We start from the raw sequence: 19,418 nt of genomic DNA on the forward strand, positions 1-19,418 counted from the left end.
TAGTCCTTACCTAACAAGAAACTGTTCAATCCTTTGTCATTCACCAGGCCGTTCCACGGCCGCCTTTATTGCACATTGCTCGAACACGTCTCTGAAGACAGCATTCTTGTCCTTGTGGTTCTTTCCATTCTATTCATGATACCGAGTGCTTCGCAAACACTGGTCTTTGTAACAGTCTCTGATGTGGAAGGGTGCTGTTGTCTTTGTTTTGAAGGAAAGGAAATATTAACATCAAATTCTGCTATCTGTCTTCTGACTTTTGCTTCTATTTAAAAATAGCTGGGACATGATTTTCAGGAGCTGTTGTCATTGTGAATAGAATATTACTTGTCACCTTGTCCTGTTACCTTATCAGTGGAACTTCCTCAGACCAGAACTGGGATCTTGTACTAAGTGTGAAAAATATACAATAAGCTTGGTTCAAGTTGGTTTGAGTGATTTAATGGCTGACATAGAGCTGCTTTCTAGAATGTGAAGGATCACCTCTAATGTTCCATGCATTAGCCAAAGACCATCCTTTATCTTTTCACCTCACTTTCTAGATTCTGCAATAAATTACATAGGTCGTTCTGACAAGAGCTTATTTTACCTCTTTATTACAGAGATTGATCGTGTTTGCCAAGTGAAACAGAGGTTTTGTAAAATTTTCTCCCTCCCCTCTCTTTTACTCCAAGTCTCATTGGGGTGCTTGTCCCATCCTCCTCCTCCTCTCATTCTCCTGATTTTCCATCTGTATTCAAGTCAGACAGCATTCTCCTCCATGCTGTCTATGTGTCAAAAAGGACGTCTGGGTTTAAAAACTAAAAGCGAAAAAATAGTTGTAGGCAGTCAAACAGCAATATTTCAGGCAGGTTAGTGCATGAAAAAGCTAGAAGCAACTTGAAATAGAATCTTATACAGGAAATATGAGACAACCCCAAGAATAAGCTGCACTTTACATTTTGTTAAAGGAAATCATTTACAAAAGCACATGGAAACAAAAACATTAATCTTATTTTGAGAACTGGGTTTAGTTTGTGTTTTGGGGGTTGTTGTTTTTTTTTTTTAACGTTTTGGATGAAGCAGTGTAGAGGATTCTAGATTTTGAGGTGCATTAGAAAATGATGATCCTATATTCTGTTTCATTGGTAGCGTTCGCTGAGGGGCAAGAGTAAATGGATGAGAACACTCAGGATAAAGTACAATACATACGAGTGACAGACACGGTCTGTTAAGGCTCTATTTGCCTACCATTTCAAAAGCTCAGCTCGTTCTATGAACACCTTTCTTGTAAAAATCCAGTATTCCATCTTTGCAGTCAGGTTGATTTCTGTGGGAATGGCAGTTTCATTGTCCTTTTGGAAAATCCAAGAAATGGAGGCACAGAAAACGAACAATAAAGCTATATTTCAGCATTATAATTGATATTCATAGAATCATAGAATTGTTTAGGTTGGAAAAGACCTTTAAGATCATCAAGTCCAACTGTTTTCCTAGCACTGACGAGTTTTGTTTGGTGCCACAGCTTTGAAGATGCTTCAAACATCTTTAGCAGCTCCACAGAGTTTCAGCATTTCTGAAAGATTTATAGTATTTTGTGGTTTTAGTGTATTTATAAAGCTGTAATTCTGCTTTGGGATTCTGGACACGTTGGCAAATCACTTAAGTGCTGTTGGTTACTGTATATTTCACCATAATGCTTAGATAGAATTAATTCATTATGTTCAGCTTTGAGCACATACACTGAAGCGCATATGAAGTTAAAAGACACTTTAAAAGTTCCAGTCAATATTTAAATTCCTTTTCACTACGTGACACTGGAATCTTCTAGAAACAATACACTCTGCTGCTGCTCAGCACTAGTGTGCTGGGCCGCTCACATGTCAGGGGACTTCATTGTCATCTATTATTATCTGAAGTTCTGTAGGGAACAATAGTGGCTTACTCTGTGTTGTAACTACTGAACAGCACATTAACATATGTTCAATCTAATACTTAAAGTCACTTTCATTCATATATACAAAGATTTAGAAAACTGGAGATGTGCAATTAACTTTAACAATTATTCTTCAGGTTTACAAAGAAGACCTACCTCAGCTGAAACAGCAAAGTAAAGAGAAAAACCATTCTGTGCCCTTCCTTAAAAGAGAGCGAGCGCCTGAGGACAGTTTAAAGTTGCAGTTTATACATGGGTAGAGTAATATTAGATAATACTTGTGTTTTTTCTGATTATTAAAACATGCTAGCAATGTTAATCAATTCACATCAATCAGAGCATTTATCAAAGCATTTTTCAGTGCTTGCCCACAATTAATTTGTCATTGTTACTGTGGGTAATTTTTGGAATATCGGACATAGATTTTCCTTTTTCAGTTGTATTTGTTAAGGAACAAGAGAAGGTTATAATACTGTAGCCATATAATAAATAATACATCGGTGTTGTGTTTCATAAAATTACATTTTAAACTAGCTGTTCACTACACCTTATGTTTCCTGGAGCAAAGCTTCTCTGTTAAGTTGATCAAGATAGCTGTGATTTGTAAAAATGCCTGATAGGTTTCTGCTTGAACCCAAGTCCCTGTAAAACTTATTTGGACACAATTATATGTGGATTATATATTCTTTTTGTGAAATTAGTACTAATTTAGGGGTTAGGTGCAAAGTAAACCATGAGAAGATTCATGAATGCCTGCACTTTGTGGGAATATTCTCCCTCTGCCTGTGTGCTGTGATATTTTTGAGCCAAAGCTGACGCCGCAGGGGTACTCTGTTCAAGTTAATTATTTGCACAATTTGTTACACAAAGTACCAGAATAGTTTTGAAACAGAATATAATTTGTTTGGTATTTATTTCAGATATAGAGGCTATGACTGCCGAAATAACTTGTTCTACACACAAACCGGAGAAGTAGTGTATCATATCGCTGCTGTAGCCGTTGTATATAATAGGCAACAACACACTCAAAGGCTGTATCTTGGCCACGATGATGACATCCTCAGCCTAAGCATTCACCCAGTGAAAGACTATGTTGCTACTGGACAGGTGGGTATTTAGAAGTGATGATCTTAGCAAAACGTGGAAACAGATTCCCTTAATAATATATAATTAGGAAAAATGTGGTTCTCTCTGCCCTTCAGTATAGCGTTTCTTCCTAAACATGGGTAAGCTGCGTATCGTTTCCTATATCGCTGCCAAACTGCTGGGGAGTACTGGGATGGAAACTATTTGAGGTGATTATTAAATCATTCCTATATAACAGAAAAACTGCCAATCTTATGCTGTGGCCCTGCAAAAAATCTTGTATTCACTTTGAACCACTGCTTTCATCTGTAAAATGCAGGAGCTGTATTTTATCTGCTTCCTAGGAGGTTTTAGGGTTTCATTAGTCAGTCTCAGGATTTTTGTATTGTAGTAGCATTCAAAAGCCTTATTCTGACAAAGGCTGTTTTATGTAGGGCACTCTACTGATATCTGGTACTGAATATGATATCATGAATATTCATATCTATTCATATATCATGATAAGCGATATCATTAATATGATACTGAATGCTGATGTTTTAGAGAACATCTGATATTTCTCTAAAAGAGAAAATAGATCTTGAAAAAGATAAAATAGGGCAAGTGGAAAAGTAGTTACCTCTGGAGTGTTTTGAAGGTATGATTGTGCTAATTACTGATATTGGTCTGCTTTGAACTTCTATGAGCAGATATTCCAATTAACGCTCTGATTTAGGTTGGAAGAGATGCTGCTATCCATGTTTGGGACACACAGACACTGAAATGTTTATCGTTGCTCAAAGGCCAGCATCAAAGAGGAGTGTGCGCGCTGGATTTTTCAGGTAAGCCACCACCTACATTTATCTAAAGAATTAATTAAAAAGCAATCCTTATGATGAAATCTTAATTTGAATAGCTAGCCAATTTTACAACCAATACAAGTTTTACATCTGTCTGCCGACGGTTTTGATAAAAATAGTGTGTATAGTAAAGCCAGTCATGGGCCTTTTCTCAATTGATCAATAATTGTCTAATACATAATACCAAGTGTACAGCTGGGACTCTGGTGGCTGTCTACATGGCGGTATGATAACTTAAAAGCAGGCAGAATGGTGACTTGCAGTGTATAAATGAGATGGAAATGTGATCTGTAGGCTCATACAATTCTTCAAATTTGCTAACAATTCCCACATTTTTCAGTGAGTTTACAGAAAAAGTAAATATGCCAAACAGTTTTCTGCTGTTTCTGCTACTTGTCTTTCTGAGATGGATGACCTAAGTTGTCTAGTTATCAAAGGGTAATTCCTGTATTCAGCACTGAAAAACATTATTCATATGATGGTGACTTACATACTTTTGCATCTTTATAAAAGTGCCTAGAAATCCATTCTCCCCTTTTCTATTTAAAAAAAAAAGAGATTACTCCAGCTGAACTATCCTTTTCTTAACTCTGATTTTTTTTTTCAATTAAACGTAATTTATTTCATATTCTCCTCTCTAGAAATATGATAAGAATTCATTAGGACATAGATCACATTTATGAGACAGGACTATATGAAAGAAGTTTTAAATCCACAAAGATAAGTCTGTGGAACTGAGTCATATTCCATTACCAGATGAGGAGCCTTGGTGTTCATCCAAGAGCTGGCATTCAAATGTGAAATTGCTGATCCGCTGTGGCATGTAACCTAGCTCTGAAAGCAGATATGCTACCAGAAGAAGGGAAAATGGATAAGGATGATCTAATTGGCGTAGTATGCATAGATGGTAAAAAACTTCTCATTAAGATCCCTAGTTGAACAAACAGTCATATATTTAGAAAACACTTAGTTTGTGGTTTACATTTTTAAGAAAAAATAAGATTCCTGTACAGATAGTAGTACTCTGTGTATTAGAATCCATGTACCTCTATAAAAGCCTGAAGAATAAGCTGGCCACATGTTCTTTGGACATAAATCTGTACAAAAACATTAAAGCTCTTTTTAAAAGTAGCGACCACTAACATCATTACAGCGTTGCCTTAGGCCCTGATCCTGAGGATGCCCATACTGCATTCCTAACTGGCTTTAGTTAAGGTTCTTGGCACAGAGAGGAGCAGATAGTTGTGCAAATATGCACCTCACTATGGGATCAGAGTGCTACTTTGGTCTTACGTAGGGAGTTTTCATTGTGTTAATACCAGATATTTCTAACTTACGTTCAGGTCACACTACTTGGAGCTGAAAGAAAAAAACCCCAAACTCCCAGCCTTTTTTGGCTGTACTTGATCTGGCGGCTGACTCTATACTACCCCTTCTCTCTGCCCTTACTCACTTTCCGAAATATCTGCTATTGGCCATTTCTGAAAACAGTGTACAGGGCTGGGTCACTTTGGTAGGACCGCTCTGATGATGTTATGATTCAAATATTATAATTTCATTCATGCAATGTTTGGTTGTGCCCTCTGGTGGCTAATTTAACATCTATAATTTTGGATAGTAACTGGAGTGTAGAGCGCATATTAGTGCATAAAACCTCCTGTTTCAAGTGAACAAAGTTTAAATTGTATTCTTAACAACAAAATTTTGTCAACCATGTTCCATTTACATAATTGAGTTACCCCTAAAAATAATTCTTGTCATCAAAATATACAAATATATCTCTTAAATAATACGTACTACTGCATATTTACCTTTCATATCAGCTATCTTCATAGCATTTTATCTCACTAAAACTGTTATAGAATAGTTGTTACTGTGTCCTTTGCTTTCCTTTCTCATTAACTTTTTGTGTCTCCTTGTTTGTGTCTTTGTTTTCTTTTTTTAATAAACTCAGTTTTTGTTGCCTGTCCTGTTTTTCAACTTCCTTCCTGCCTACTTACACTCCTTCCATCTAGGCCTGTTTCATTCAGCTGTGAGCTCTTTTCCTCTTTCTGTAATTCCCCTGCTCCGTCTTAACTTGACATAGAACTCAGTTGCTAAATACTAAATAACTAACTCACTAAAAGTCTAGCTGTGAGGACTTATTCAGCCTTATGAACTTTGAAGTAGTTCTAATGGAGTAATTTATACCAGTGGCACTCTTTTTACTCTTGAAGTCAAATATGCTTAAGCACAGTCCTTAATATCTGTTAACTTCTACGAGAAGTAACATTCTCAAATCATTGCTTTCATTCACTCTTTTGGCCACCTCACCAGTTCTTTACTTCCTCCACCTTTAACTTCAGTTAAAAAAAAATAATCAGGTAATCAGCTCCTGCCACAAACTATAGAGTTCAGTTCTCTTATCATATACTTCAGCAATTATGGTTTAGTTTCTAAAAATTTTCAATATTCCATGACAGTAGTTTGTCTCTGAAAGTTTGTTAACAATGGTCTTGTTTATCGTTATTTCATATGCATAGCAAGGATGCCTAGGTGCTGTTGAATTATGTATGATACTCCGTTCTTGGTTTTCTTCCTCTCATTATTAGTAGTGCTGTGTCTTTCCTGCAGTAGAAGAGATGATAGCCAGCTGCTAATTTTAGCCTTATCATTTTCTATCATATTTATAGTTTCATTACGTTGCCTATTAACTTTTGACCACTCATTTCATTAGACGCTAATAACTCTTGTCACCGTTTCAAGCAAAAGAAAAGAAGCATCATCTGATCAGAAGTATTTCAAAGAAAATGTAATGTGATTTTGGAGTACTTGGACTTCATGAAACTGACTCTTATTGTCTTGTTTGATCCTACCTACCATCCTTGTACTTACACACAGGAATGTTTTGTGCCTGCCTTTGGGAAAGATCAATGGTTTGATAAGGAATGCAAATAAAAAATAAAATAAATCAGGTCAGACATACAAACATAATAGAAGATAATAAAATCCAAAGAATGCCTTTTCTAGAAAAGAATAGCTTGTCTTGTAATCATCCAGTTAAAAATTGAGCAGAAAAATCTTGTTGTGACCTCTAACACAACCTGTTCAGTCTCTGATAAGGCTGATGCCATATTTAAAGTCACCTTACTTAAGAAGAGGAAGGGTAGGTCATGGATTAGCAGAGTGCTCTGGGAAATCTATGGATTCCGGTTTGATGTGTCATCACCCAATAGGGATTCATTTTGGTGCTAAGTATTGCAATGTGAATCCTCCTTGTGGATAAAACCTTCAGCAGGTGTAGACTTCAGTCATCTTAAGAGGTGGGGCAGGCTGGCTGTCTTCCTCACTTCGTTTGTCTAATTCTGTACGCAGTCTACTCTAGGAACTGAAGGCCATCAGTGAATCTGAACCCTTATCTCTCAAAGTATTAGTTCCTTTTTTTACTTCATTCGTAATACATCATTTGAAATTCGGTTTACAATGTATTTGTTGTGCTCATTGCCTGTTATATTTTCAGCTAAAACCTTAGCACCTTTAACATTAAGTATTGCTTCTGTACAGCTGATGGCAAATGTTTGGCATCTGTTGGGCTAGATGATAATCATGCCATTGTGTTTTGGGATTGGAAAAAAGGAGAAAAGCTAGCGACAACCAGGTAAGAATACATCTCTATATAAATGTGCCCTGTGACTACATTTTTCTGAATAGTGTCATCCACACGTATTGCTTTGTACGAAAAACAGAACATCTCTCTGAAAACAGAATGGTGGTTCGGAGTACTATACCCAGATTAAAAACCTTGCGATCTACATCTTAGTGTTTGGAAATCCTGTGGACTGTTTCTGCCAAGAGTTCCCTAGCCTTTCTGTTAGGATAGCTATATTGATATCATAGCTCATTTAATGATTTTCAAGTTAAGTTAATATTTTCTCCCAGTTTTATTTCCTGATTCATGGCAGAAGTAATCAGAAAAGTTATATTTTCCTTTATGCATCAGATGATATGCTGGGTTCCATCAGTGTACATATGCAGATCACTTTTCTAAAAAGAAAAAAGTGTTCCCTCTAATATAAATAGATTTTTCAAGGTCTACTGATCTTGCCTTCCTTCTGAGTCAGCTTTTTCTGAGGTATTTGCTCTTTGCAGTTACAAACAGAAAGCTTAGCTAATAGCCATGCAGTGAAGAAGCTTTTGCAATTGCTTGAAGGGACCAATGTTGGGAAGAGAATTGGATTACGGTTTACGTTTGCTTTTTTTCTTCTAAAATATTGAATTGCAACATTTTCTTTGTACTAAATTACTTATGCATGTTAGAAGAATCAAACTGTTTGAGAACCTGGTTTCTATCCAGCAAATCAAATGTACCTCTGAGGTCAAGATACTAGAATTGCGTAGAATTCATGTAAGCATGGACTTAGATACTAGAAAGGCAAGGAGTTCATTTCGTACGCTGTCTGCAACCATGTCACATCTGGCATCGGTCAGTAGAAATTATTAGTATAGCTGCAAAAAGTGCCTGTGAAAGATAATTTACTTTTATGTATTACACTATTATCACTATTACATGGTGACATGTTCCAGAAGAAAAGATAAGATTTTCTCCTGGCAGCACTATCTGTTAGTAGTATACCATTACTGAATAAACGTTTTGATCCAAGTGTGTGTGTACCATAATCTGTTTTAGCTATACAATTTTGTCTCAGACATCCAGTTTATTAGGCAGCAAGATTTCAAATCCTGTTTAAAATTTGTGAGGCAGAGCTTGCTTAGCAACAGCGTTGTCTGTGTTGTAAAACGTGACGTTTTCGTTTGCTTTCCAATCCTAGTTTTACTGTCTCCAGACAGATTGTGCTTCAGACTCACAAGTGAAGAAATACCTTATATATTCCCATAGAGACCTTCTAGGCTTTTAAAAACAAGATAACGATGGGCTGTATGGCTACCTGTCTCTTGTTGCTCACAGGAGAGATATAAGAGGAAGTACTCGGGTTCTTTTTAGTGTATAATACTGTACGTGCCCAATGTATCTACTATTATTGCTAACCTATGATTTTGAAAATATGCAGGGTCCTCACAGAAAGCATAAAAAATAGCTTATCTTCCAAAAAGTTCTAATTTAAAATATTGTTTATATTTTAGCAGTGCCTAAAGGCAAGTCCCCCATTCTGGTAAGCACAGTAGGACATATGAAAAGAGAGACAAAAACGAAGACAGGATAGTTTACATCCAAAATTTAGACATGACTCACGTGGCCTTGCAGACAAGAGTAGAAGGACATCTCCTTACAATCGTATAGACGCACAAGAAGAATTCATCTAAAGGACTAAACCTGAAAAATGAAGTGTGCGTTCACTATGTACAAGCATTCATTATGTTTATTCTGTAGTTATATTTATTTTTTGTGAACATTCTTTTCGCTTAATCTTCTCAGGATGATTTATTTCAGCATGACTTCTCAGTTTTCTTTTCTTGTCACAATGTTCAGAGTATACTCTTATTTATTTGTTTTAATTGCTCACTGGGTAAATTATACAGCTTGTTTCTTTACCTTGGCCCTACAATCTTCTGTCTGGTTTCGTTAAAATCCTTATTGAGTAAGCGTACGCTGTTAGAATCAAAACATAGCTGAGCTGCTTTCGCTAGCTTCTCATGCCTTATATGCTGATGCAGTGCTGGTCCTATTTGATCCTAGTGTTTTGTATTAGTGGACTGCAATCCCTAAGGGAGCTGAGGGGGGCATTGTCAAATTTATTTACGATCTAAATCAGTGAACGTCATGCTCTTCTCCTTTCTTCATTCTGTAAGAGCAAATGTCCTGTGCCAGTCCCTGGGCACACAAGGACACAAAAACTGCACAGGCTTGTATACGTGTTTTGGTCTGACCGTTGTGGGAAATCGGGGTGGAAACGTAGGCCATACAGTCCAGATCTCACGTGCCAGCACTACTCATCCTATCACGCAGGCAGATGTACTCTTGTCATTCTACAGGGGACACTGCACTGGGATGCAATTAGTTTGATTTTGGACTCGGGGCAGTACGTTTTGCCTGTGTGATGGATGCTTCCAGAAGAAGCAGTATGACCAGCCTGAACTGAAAGCTGGGCATCGTTATAGCAAAGCAGAGGAACAGGAGAGGGAGGGATTGCAAGAGGATGTACTTCAAATGTCAAAGGTGTAAAGGACCAGTTTTTGTCTAGACTGATTCACCAAAGGAAAGTACTGAAACCAAGAGGGTTGTCAATCAGAACCACGTGATTTTTCAGATCTGCTAAACCTGTCAGGTGAAAGGGACATTGTTATAGCACAAAACCTGAAAATTCATATTGAAAAGCTAGTGGGTTTTGCTTTTGGTGTTTTATAAAACACTCAAATACAAATAATTACTACTTTGCCTCTGGGAATAATTTTTGCAATGGTGAAACTTAAACTTACAAATTCCCATAAATACATACTCCAACAAGAATAAATTTGATTACCAGAGAACTAAATTTGAAGGTGTATATGCTGCTGAATGAACTGTTCCCTAAATTATAGTTTTATAATTTGTTATTTTATTTTTCCTCTTGAAGCACGGTAGGTTAAAGACTTCCTTGTTTTTCTTGACAGAGGATTTTAAATATTTATTGATTTCTTATCCATTTAAATATTTATGTTGCCCTTTATACCTTCCCTTAATTGCATCGACCTTTGTTGCCTGCTTCTTCATTATGACTTAACTGAACTGCAGTTCAGTGGCAGACAATTTTTATTCACCACATTTCTGTAGTCTAATTCCTATACGATGTATGCTCAAATACATTCTGCTAGCGCTGTGGGTCAGACTTCTGAGGCTAAATTCTTGCAGATTAGAAATTCAGCTCTCTGCTTTTTCTTAGGTAGGGTAGTGATGGTAGAGATAACGTAGGCACAGCCTCTGTGACGCGGCTGCCAGTCCTCACAGCGTTAAAGACCTGTACTCCTGGATTTGCACCAAGAGTGTGGCAGTCATGGTGATCAGATTCTCACTGTTGAAGACTAGGTTTGGTTAGTCCGATACGATGAAATGCCATTTAGTTGGAAATGGTTTTTAACACTTTTGGAAGTGTTTTTTAATTTTTATTTTTATTGCAGGGGTCACAAAGATAAAATATTTGTAGTGAAGTGTAATCCACATCATGTAGACAAACTAGTCACAGTTGGGATGAAACACATCAAATTTTGGCAGCAAACAGGTACTGTATTGAGTATTTTATATTTAATTTATTTGAGAATGTATATATTTTTAATATAGGAACATCATGTTCTCCGTTTAAGAATTTGTTATATTTGTAAAGCAATTTTCTAGTTACCCAAATACTAAAGGGGTGAAAACCTGCCTCTGAATTGGCAAATATCACAATATTCCTTTCTCTTTGGAAGTCATTTCCAGCTAATTGTTTTTTAACTCAAGTCATACTGTTAAGGATTGCTCTTGAAATCCTTGGCTCTCAGAAAACACGCAGTCCCGTAATTCACTTAGGCAGATTATGACCCTTGTTGTGAAAATGCCAGCTGGTAGCTAAGAATCTTAGGTGCCTCTGGCAGACCGCTAAAAGCGGTGGTGTTTGCACTTCAGGTACTGAGGTACCACTTCAGCAGTCCTTCAGCTTCAAGACAGAGCTGGTTTTCAGGCATCAGAGATGACTTCCAGAGATGGCAGCACATGTTTCAAAGTGCCAGGCTGGAAAGACAGGTTTGAGGATGGACCTTAAAATACCTGCCTGGGCAAAACAAAAAAGAAACAAAGAACCAGGTATTTTGCTGAAGTTCAGTTACAGTAATTTATATTTTATCCGTTAGGCTAAAAATCATGATGTGGTGTCACAAGAATCAAGGTAATATATTTTTTTGTATGACACAGGAATTTTGTTTCCTTTTCTAAATAATGAAAAATGAGAATGTGTTTTCCATTATTTAAAACCAGGATAAGATTCTGCAAACTGAAAAGCAAAATATTCAGAATGGGAAGTAGCTATCAGTCTAGACTCTTCTGTCAAACTGAGAAAGACAGCAAAGCTGATTTCTCATTGAGGATATTTTTTAGTCAGGACTGGCTTTTTTGTTCCTCATGACTTTTAATCATATACACACTACACAAATACTTGGTAAAAAGACCTCGGAGAGGATCTTCTGTGTGTTAAATTCAGCAAAGATAGGTGGCACAAGGGCAGCTGAAAACGGAACTCAAGACAACGCAGGATTAGACAGTTCTAAGAAGTTCCTATACTTATACCATACTTTACAGCGCTCAAGTGGTTCAGGTGCTCTCAGTTTAAAAATTACATTTTTTTTTCTGCATTTTTAATGTCTAGGTTATTTTTCTAGTAATTAAATAGACTTGCATTGCTGTTTGCCAAATTCTGTCACAGGAATTTGCATTAAGCAGTATCTTACTCCAAGAACAGTCTCTTTGAAATAAAAATGGTATATTTTGAATTAAGATTTGCTCAGTGGAATTGGGTTAACTGTGAAATACATGATGACTTGAAGCAAGAACACCACTGCCTATATTATTTTGTAATTGTATGTATTTTTTTCTCTATAAGCACTCAGTTCATTGGTGCGTACGGCTACTTCCTGCAGTCTGAATCAAAATAAGGCTGTGGCAATTTGGTTTTCTGCAAAACTGCTGACAAATTGTCAACTTGCCAGTGGACAACTAAACCAGACCTCTAGTATCTCATGTGTAGTTGTGGTCACGTCTAAAGAGGAGGAGCTTGGCAAGCTGTTCCGTGCAAAAAATATTCCGCCAGCCATTGTATTAATTCTTTTTACACAATACCTCACCAAAATTTATCATTTGCTTGGAAATAACAATCTGAAAAACAGAGCCTGTACTGCTTCAAAACTGTCATTGCTAGATTGACTTCCCTTTGTTATGTTTTGCCCTTGTGCACTACGTTTTCAGTATTTCTGTTATCTGCTATGTCTTGGGCAATGACAACAGATGGTGGGGTCAAGACATTTGTCCTTTACAGCACTATGGCTACAAACTGAAATATAAAAAGACTTACTTTAGTTTGTATTGCAGGTGGAGGCTTTACATCAAAACGAGGAACATTTGGAACCACTGGAAAATTGGAAACTATGATGAGTGTTTCATACGGGCGACTAGAAGATCTAGTTTTCTCTGGCGCTGCCACTGGGGACATTTATATCTGGAAGGATACTCTGTTGCTTAAGACAGTGAAAGCCCACGATGGACCTGTATTTGCCATGCATGCACTGGATAAGGTATTTATCATCTTATGTCATCCATTCATCTTTATGATTTTTGTTGCAATACTGGATTTTAGAAGTGTATAACTAACCTATCTCCCAATGCAGTTACTCAGGCTTTGTACGTGTGGATGTAAGCAATACATTGATCTTCACTGCACTGCCATTGAAGGTGCTTTTAATAAACAAAACCATACCAGAAAACATGTTGCACTGGATGAATCTGAATGCGATTAAAATCACAAAACCAATATTAATGAGTTCTGTTATTTGATAGATGTGTATTTGTAAGCACCACATTATATGTGCTCATTACCTGACCAATAGCTTTCTGACCTCTAAACGTGCAGAATTTATTGCTCGCTGTGCTCATGCATGTCATTTTCCTATTTGTAAACATGAGAGAGTAACAGGTAATATTCATTGCCTCTTCAACCTGATCCCAAAAATATTTTTGCATTATCAGTTTCCAATATATGAAACGTGATTTTTTTTTAATAATATTATCACTGTATCTTAAGCAAGCACGACTTCAAATATCCAAAGGTTTTGTTTTTCTGAGTTAATTATTCCAGATACCGAAAGTATTTTCCTTCAGTTACATCAATAAATCCTTAAAAGAAACTATGGCAAAATATGTTGTTGACATCACGTAAATGAGGTTGGGCAAAGTTTTGCCACTTGAAATCTGCTGGCAATTTGAAGATGTTGATAATGGAATACCCTTTTGAGGTTATAGTTTCAACTTTAAAAGTATCGCATAGAAGAAGAATATTAGTTATTAGCATTTTTATCTATCAAGGTCAGTTAAGATCCCTGTGGCTCAATCCTTTCTAGCCCTAATTGATTGTTCCTAGCTTTTCCATCAGTTTTGCTATTTGATCTTGGCACTCTGTCTTCTGAACGTCCTCCTCACTTTACGTTTTGTTGGTTAGTTATTTATGCTGTGTTTTGCACTCACTTGGCACAGATAATCTGCCAAGGGAATTAATCAAATAATTGGTCCCTATGCATTATTAGAACTCAGTTTGAAGCATCTGTTAAGTCCGCTGAATTTGGAATAGCTTGAAAAGCTATTATTATCAACCACTGCCTCTTCTAAGGATGAAGCACATATTTTTCCATAGCTTATTTCCACATGCAGACAAATGTCATGGTCCGGCATTACTATTTACAATAGTTTGCACTCTGCATGGTTATATGTCTTTATAACCCTAGAAAAGCAACTCTCTACATCTTCTTATATGTTTTTCTTCATAGGTATAGGCTCCAGTATTTTTAATTCCACAGATGAATAAAATGCAGGGGAGAAGTTATACTGCTTTGGACATGTCTTTTTAAATATTAACATATGAGTGCTGACATTTGTGTATGTTTTCATACTGTGATCGTACAGGGGTTTGTAACTGGTGGAAAAGATGGAATTGTGGCACTTTGGGATGATATGTTTGAAAGATGTCTGAAGACGTACGCTATTAAAAGAGCAGCACTATCTGCTAGTTCTAAAGGTATTATTTTTCAGCGTGTTTTAATAACGACTATATGCACAAAGGCTGGTAAAACGGCAGTAATAGGTGTCAAATCTTACCAGAACACAAAGGGAACAGTAATATACTATTTACTACTCTGTGCTGGAATTTTCTGTTTTGATTGATTTAAGTTGTATTTCACACAATCTTTGCCATTTATAGTTTGTTCTGCTGTTTCCTCCTCTATTCTGTGACATTTTCTTTGTTTTCACTGAAGAAATGATTTTAAAAAGAAATGTCGCAAGCCTGTGAGTCTGGCTGTTCCAAAATCTGTTCTGTTTAGCAGCTAGCTTCCTCAACTGGCCACGTTTCACGTAGTGAGACCAGGGCCCTAGGAGTTGGAAAGACCTGTTAAATTGTACTTCCCCAGGCATCGGTGTGGAAGTCTGTACAGTGATATTGACAGCTAGTCACAGAATTAATGTCCGTGTTGCTGGAGCATCTGAACCCCTTTATACGCTGTCACTGTTAAAGCAGTAAAATATCTACCCTTTTATTGCCGCAATACAGACTAGCACAAGCTCCCCTCCTTTGAACTATTAATTAATCCATGGATTATCTAATAGTTTGATCAGGCAAGTGTATCTCATCTTTCATGACTTTAAAGAGATTTTAATTATAGATGATATAAGCTGTATAAACTATAGGTGATATGAGGCTCATTTTGATTTCACAATAAAAACCTAAAATTAATATCTTTGTATTCTTCAGGTTTACTTTTAGAAGACAATCCCTCTATTCGAGCCATCAGTCTAGGACATGGGCATATACTAGTGGGAACTAAAAATGGAGAGATACTTGAAATTGATAAAAGTGGTCCTATGACTCTACTTGTTCAGGTACTGTATGGATCTTCCATATCAAAACATTCCCTGTAGAAATACGGGACATTGTAAGATTTTCCCAGTCATTTTTGTTCTGTTTTCATTAATCCTGTTGGCCACCGTTCCTTTCCTTGCTCAGGCAGAAGTTGATGCTTTCTGATGTAAATGGCTTTGAGATTCACTGTGGATGACAAAATTCTGGAAGTAAAACAAATCATCCGTTAAGTTCAAAGGCTGATTAGACTTTTTATGAATTTTTTTAGACGTTTTAGTTTAGGACCCAACATAAAAATGAAAAATGAAGAGTAGAGCTAACACAATTTACTTTATTTTGACAGCATGGTTCCATTTATATGCTTGTACTGAAATAATATAGTGTATTCTGAGGGAGCCTATACTTTATTTTGTGAAAAATGGTTTTAGAGTTATGATAGTTTTCTACAGTGACACGCGGTCGACGTTGCACGTGTTGCAATGCATAAAGAGACCTCTTTTTGCAAGACAAAGTAGTTTGCAAAGTCAGGTGAAAAAACGTCCATGTGTATGTCCACTGATGTATTTGATGTTGCTTTGGTTTAGTGTCTCGAATAACCCTAATGTCTATATGTAGAAAACAGTATATATAATTCACTGAGTTATAATTTGTCAAGTTTTTACTTTTTGATTTCTATAACTGACTAAATTAACACTGTTTTTTACAAAGATATTGTTTCTTTGGTATTTTTCTTTCCAGTTAGTTCTGATCACATGAAGTAATCTTTCAAATTTGTATTGCCTGCATCTCACAGCCTTACTAACCTAAATGTGTGAAGTTCTGTTTTATAAATTATTTAACTCATTCACTAATTGGGAATTGCAATCTCATCCTAATATAGTTCCCTTCACATGAATAGTAAGGTTGCAAGATAGTAAAGTTGCCTTAAAATTACCTGATTGCTGTGAGTTTTCTGATAAAGAGAAGCGTTACAATTGTCATCCAGCCTAAATTACATGCTTGCATGCATCAACTTGAGCCAAAATAGAAAATACATAAGGTGTAATTAAGATGTCACGACAGTTCCTCCCCTTTTTCTTTTAATGGTATTTTTCCATCTCAACAAAAATGCCAGTTACCAAACTGAAATCCAGACTGAGAATAGTAAGAAATGATTTAACCTTGAGATGCAGTGCCGGCAAGATGTATGCAAGTGGAAGGAAATCTAGAAAAAGCAGGAAGAGTGATTAAAAACTTTGAAAACTGAATTCTGAGGAAAGATTAAAGGAACTAAGTATGTGTATGTTGGGCAAACAAGTTCTCCAGGATCTAAAAAATTACATAAAGCTTGAAGACAGATAAGCCATATTAGGATTTCAGGATAAAGTCCTGTTTGGGGCATAACTATTTCCTGTTCATTTCAAGTCTGGAATTGGTAGAACAGGAATTGGTAGAAGAGGAATCACAGCTAGTAGCAGCGGAGGAAACGAAAGAAGAGTGTATTTTAAATGGTTATCAGAGGAAACAGACCAGACATCCAGGTCTCTCTGAATATGGAAAATCTGTGAGAGGAGACGATGAAGGCCTTATTGCCAGAGACTTGTAAAAGGAGGCAGGGCAAGTGCTAGACCATATTTCACAAACCCAAATGCATTATTTTCTCGTATATTAAATGATTTCCCTTAGGGACATATGGAAGGAGAAGTCTGGGGCTTGGCAGCTCATCCTCTCTTGCCTGTCTGTGCAACAGTGAGTGATGATAAAACACTACGAATCTGGGAACTTTCATCCCAGCACCGCATGCTGGCAGTGAGGAAACTCAAAAAAGGTAATTCTCATTTGGCCATACACTGTGATAGTAACGATACTACTTATTTCTGTAACAGTTCCATCTTTGCTTTCAGTGCATATCACAAGCATTAATTAGGTAGGAAGAGGACACAGTCATTAAGAAATTGGAAGCATAGGCAGTAAATTGTCTTTGGCATGTGTCAAGTCAATGAAAAGGGTAGAAAGAAAAAGGATTATAATCTATTGTAATGAATAATAATAAAATGAACTTTAATCTCTTTTCCTCTGATTCCAAGGGGAATGAGTTGACCTCAGAATCATTTTTCTTCCTGAGAATACTTAAGGCCAGCATGTTTGTTGCTGACATTAAAAAGTTTCCTTATAAATACAAATGTAAAATTTTCTGCATGTTAAGCACAATCGGCCTTCAGTGGCAATATGAACTTTAAACGTTATACCAACTTCTCTGAAAATGAACAGTTTTCCTCCCCTCTCCTCTGTATAAAAGTAGATGAGCCATGTTGAAATGCTGCCTTCTCAAAATTACTTTTATTTCATTTACTCATTCATATCCTTCAGGAAATTTTATGGTATAAATTCAACATGCTTCATTGTCAGTGACAGACCCAGAGCACAGGAACTCTTAACTGGCTGAGGGAAAACAGAGCCAAATGTTTTTGGAGAGGTGAGCTCAGGGACGGATGAGGATAGCTGTATGAGAGGGTATGGTCAGAAATAATGTTGAGGCAAAAAGTCAGCGGAGGAAGTGTAGTACACGTCTGTTTTAAATGTGCTCCACCTGAAAGGAACCATTATTCAGTCATAACAAAGAAGCTTTCAAGTGTGGTATCCCTGAAAGACATGTAGTTGTGCTGCCCGTAATGAGTCTTTCCATTTTTCATCTGGGCTTCCTTTCTGCATGGTTTTGGGGTTTGTTTCTTTTTTTTTTTTTTTCTTCTTCATTTTCTTCCTATCATTGGTGGTTTTAGAATGTAGCTGGAAGGTGATATTTGCACCTAAACCCATTTCAAGACTAATCAAGTCACCACTGTCAACTCAAGAACAGCCTATACAGAGGGTACATTCCCCTTCAGTAAAACAATAATCATGGCTCTCCTATCACATATTTGTCTTAATAAATAACAAATCTATTTTAAAAGTATATACTTGATGTAAAAACCTTTCAGTTGCAGTTTATGGATGGTTTTCTCAATCCCGAGTTTATAAACCTTAAGGTACTCCTTTCCATTGTCTTTTTAGGTGGACGATGCTGTGCCTTTTCTCCTGATGGGAAAGCCTTGGCCGTAGGATTGAATGATGGGAGTTTTCTGGTGGTAAATGCTGACACTGTTGAAGATATGGTCTCTTTTCACCACAGAAAGGAAATGATCTCAGATATAAAGTTTTCACGAGGTATAATCAGGTGATAAAGTGAAAGGGCAGTGTTTATCTTAGAGTTTGTTTTTCTCCTCTAGACCTAAGATCGAGTGTTCAGAAGGTAGAGTGGCTTTATATGTGCTCCATGTATTTAAATAGTGCAGAATTCTGTAGGTTGTATGCAGCCTAGTATAATGGGCCCCACCCCTAACCTAGTGCCTTTGGGTCGGCTACAGTAGTAAAAATGCATAGCAATAATAATTATAACATGTACACCTTTAATAACCTCAGTGTCTCTTCTTTACAGAATCAGGAAAGTACCTGGCTGTGGCTTCCCATGATAATTTTGTAGATATTTACAATGTACTTACCAGCAAAAGAGTTGGCATTTGTAAAGGTGCATCTAGCTATATCACACACATTGACTGGGACTCAAGAGGTAAAATATTTGACCAGACAAACAGATTTAAAATGCCTGTAAAACAGAATATCAGAAAACTGTTCTTGTACCAGTTACTAAGATAAACTCTAACTACTAATGCAAATGATTTTTCAACATCAAGCACCATATGGGTTCAGTGCAATTACATTTGTTGGCGGAATTCATCCTCGCTCGTAGCGTTTGTACCAGCGTACGTGGTACCACGCTGCTGACAACGTATGACTAAAATGTCACTTATGAACATAATAGTGCTTTTCTTTGCCCTGTTCTTTTTACAGTTTTGTAGTATGTGGCACATTTTTCTTTTCCACCTTTTATGTCCAATTTTCTTTCTTCTTTGCTGAGCATTACATGGCAATCGCGGCAATGAAGTTAGAGAGCATTATGGTCACAACTAATTAAGTCTAGCAGGATCGGTAATG

At 36.8% G+C, this 19,418-nt stretch overlaps 1 protein-coding gene across 1 annotated transcript in view; it reads left to right on the forward strand.

The window, feature by feature from the left end:
• Positions 1 to 19,418, forward strand: part of EML6 (EMAP like 6) — a 120,487-nt gene that overhangs the window by 67,960 nt on the left and 33,109 nt on the right. Inside the window, exons 13-23 of the mRNA XM_009476136.2 lie at positions 2,053 to 2,171; positions 2,836 to 3,022; positions 3,717 to 3,822; positions 7,384 to 7,477; positions 10,933 to 11,033; positions 12,872 to 13,074; positions 14,456 to 14,567; positions 15,300 to 15,427; positions 17,073 to 17,214; positions 18,438 to 18,590; positions 18,862 to 18,993. Of these exons, the coding sequence (XP_009474411.1) occupies positions 2,053 to 2,171; positions 2,836 to 3,022; positions 3,717 to 3,822; positions 7,384 to 7,477; positions 10,933 to 11,033; positions 12,872 to 13,074; positions 14,456 to 14,567; positions 15,300 to 15,427; positions 17,073 to 17,214; positions 18,438 to 18,590; positions 18,862 to 18,993 (1,477 nt within the window). The remainder of the gene's footprint in view (positions 1 to 2,052; positions 2,172 to 2,835; positions 3,023 to 3,716; positions 3,823 to 7,383; positions 7,478 to 10,932; positions 11,034 to 12,871; positions 13,075 to 14,455; positions 14,568 to 15,299; positions 15,428 to 17,072; positions 17,215 to 18,437; positions 18,591 to 18,861; positions 18,994 to 19,418) is intronic.

The sequence above is a fragment of the Nipponia nippon genome, unplaced genomic scaffold (genome assembly GCF_047370975.1).
Source record: "Nipponia nippon isolate SJK-2023a ecotype South Korea unplaced genomic scaffold, ASM4737097v1 scaffold_4, whole genome shotgun sequence".
Taxonomy (NCBI): Eukaryota; Metazoa; Chordata; class Aves; order Pelecaniformes; family Threskiornithidae; genus Nipponia; species Nipponia nippon.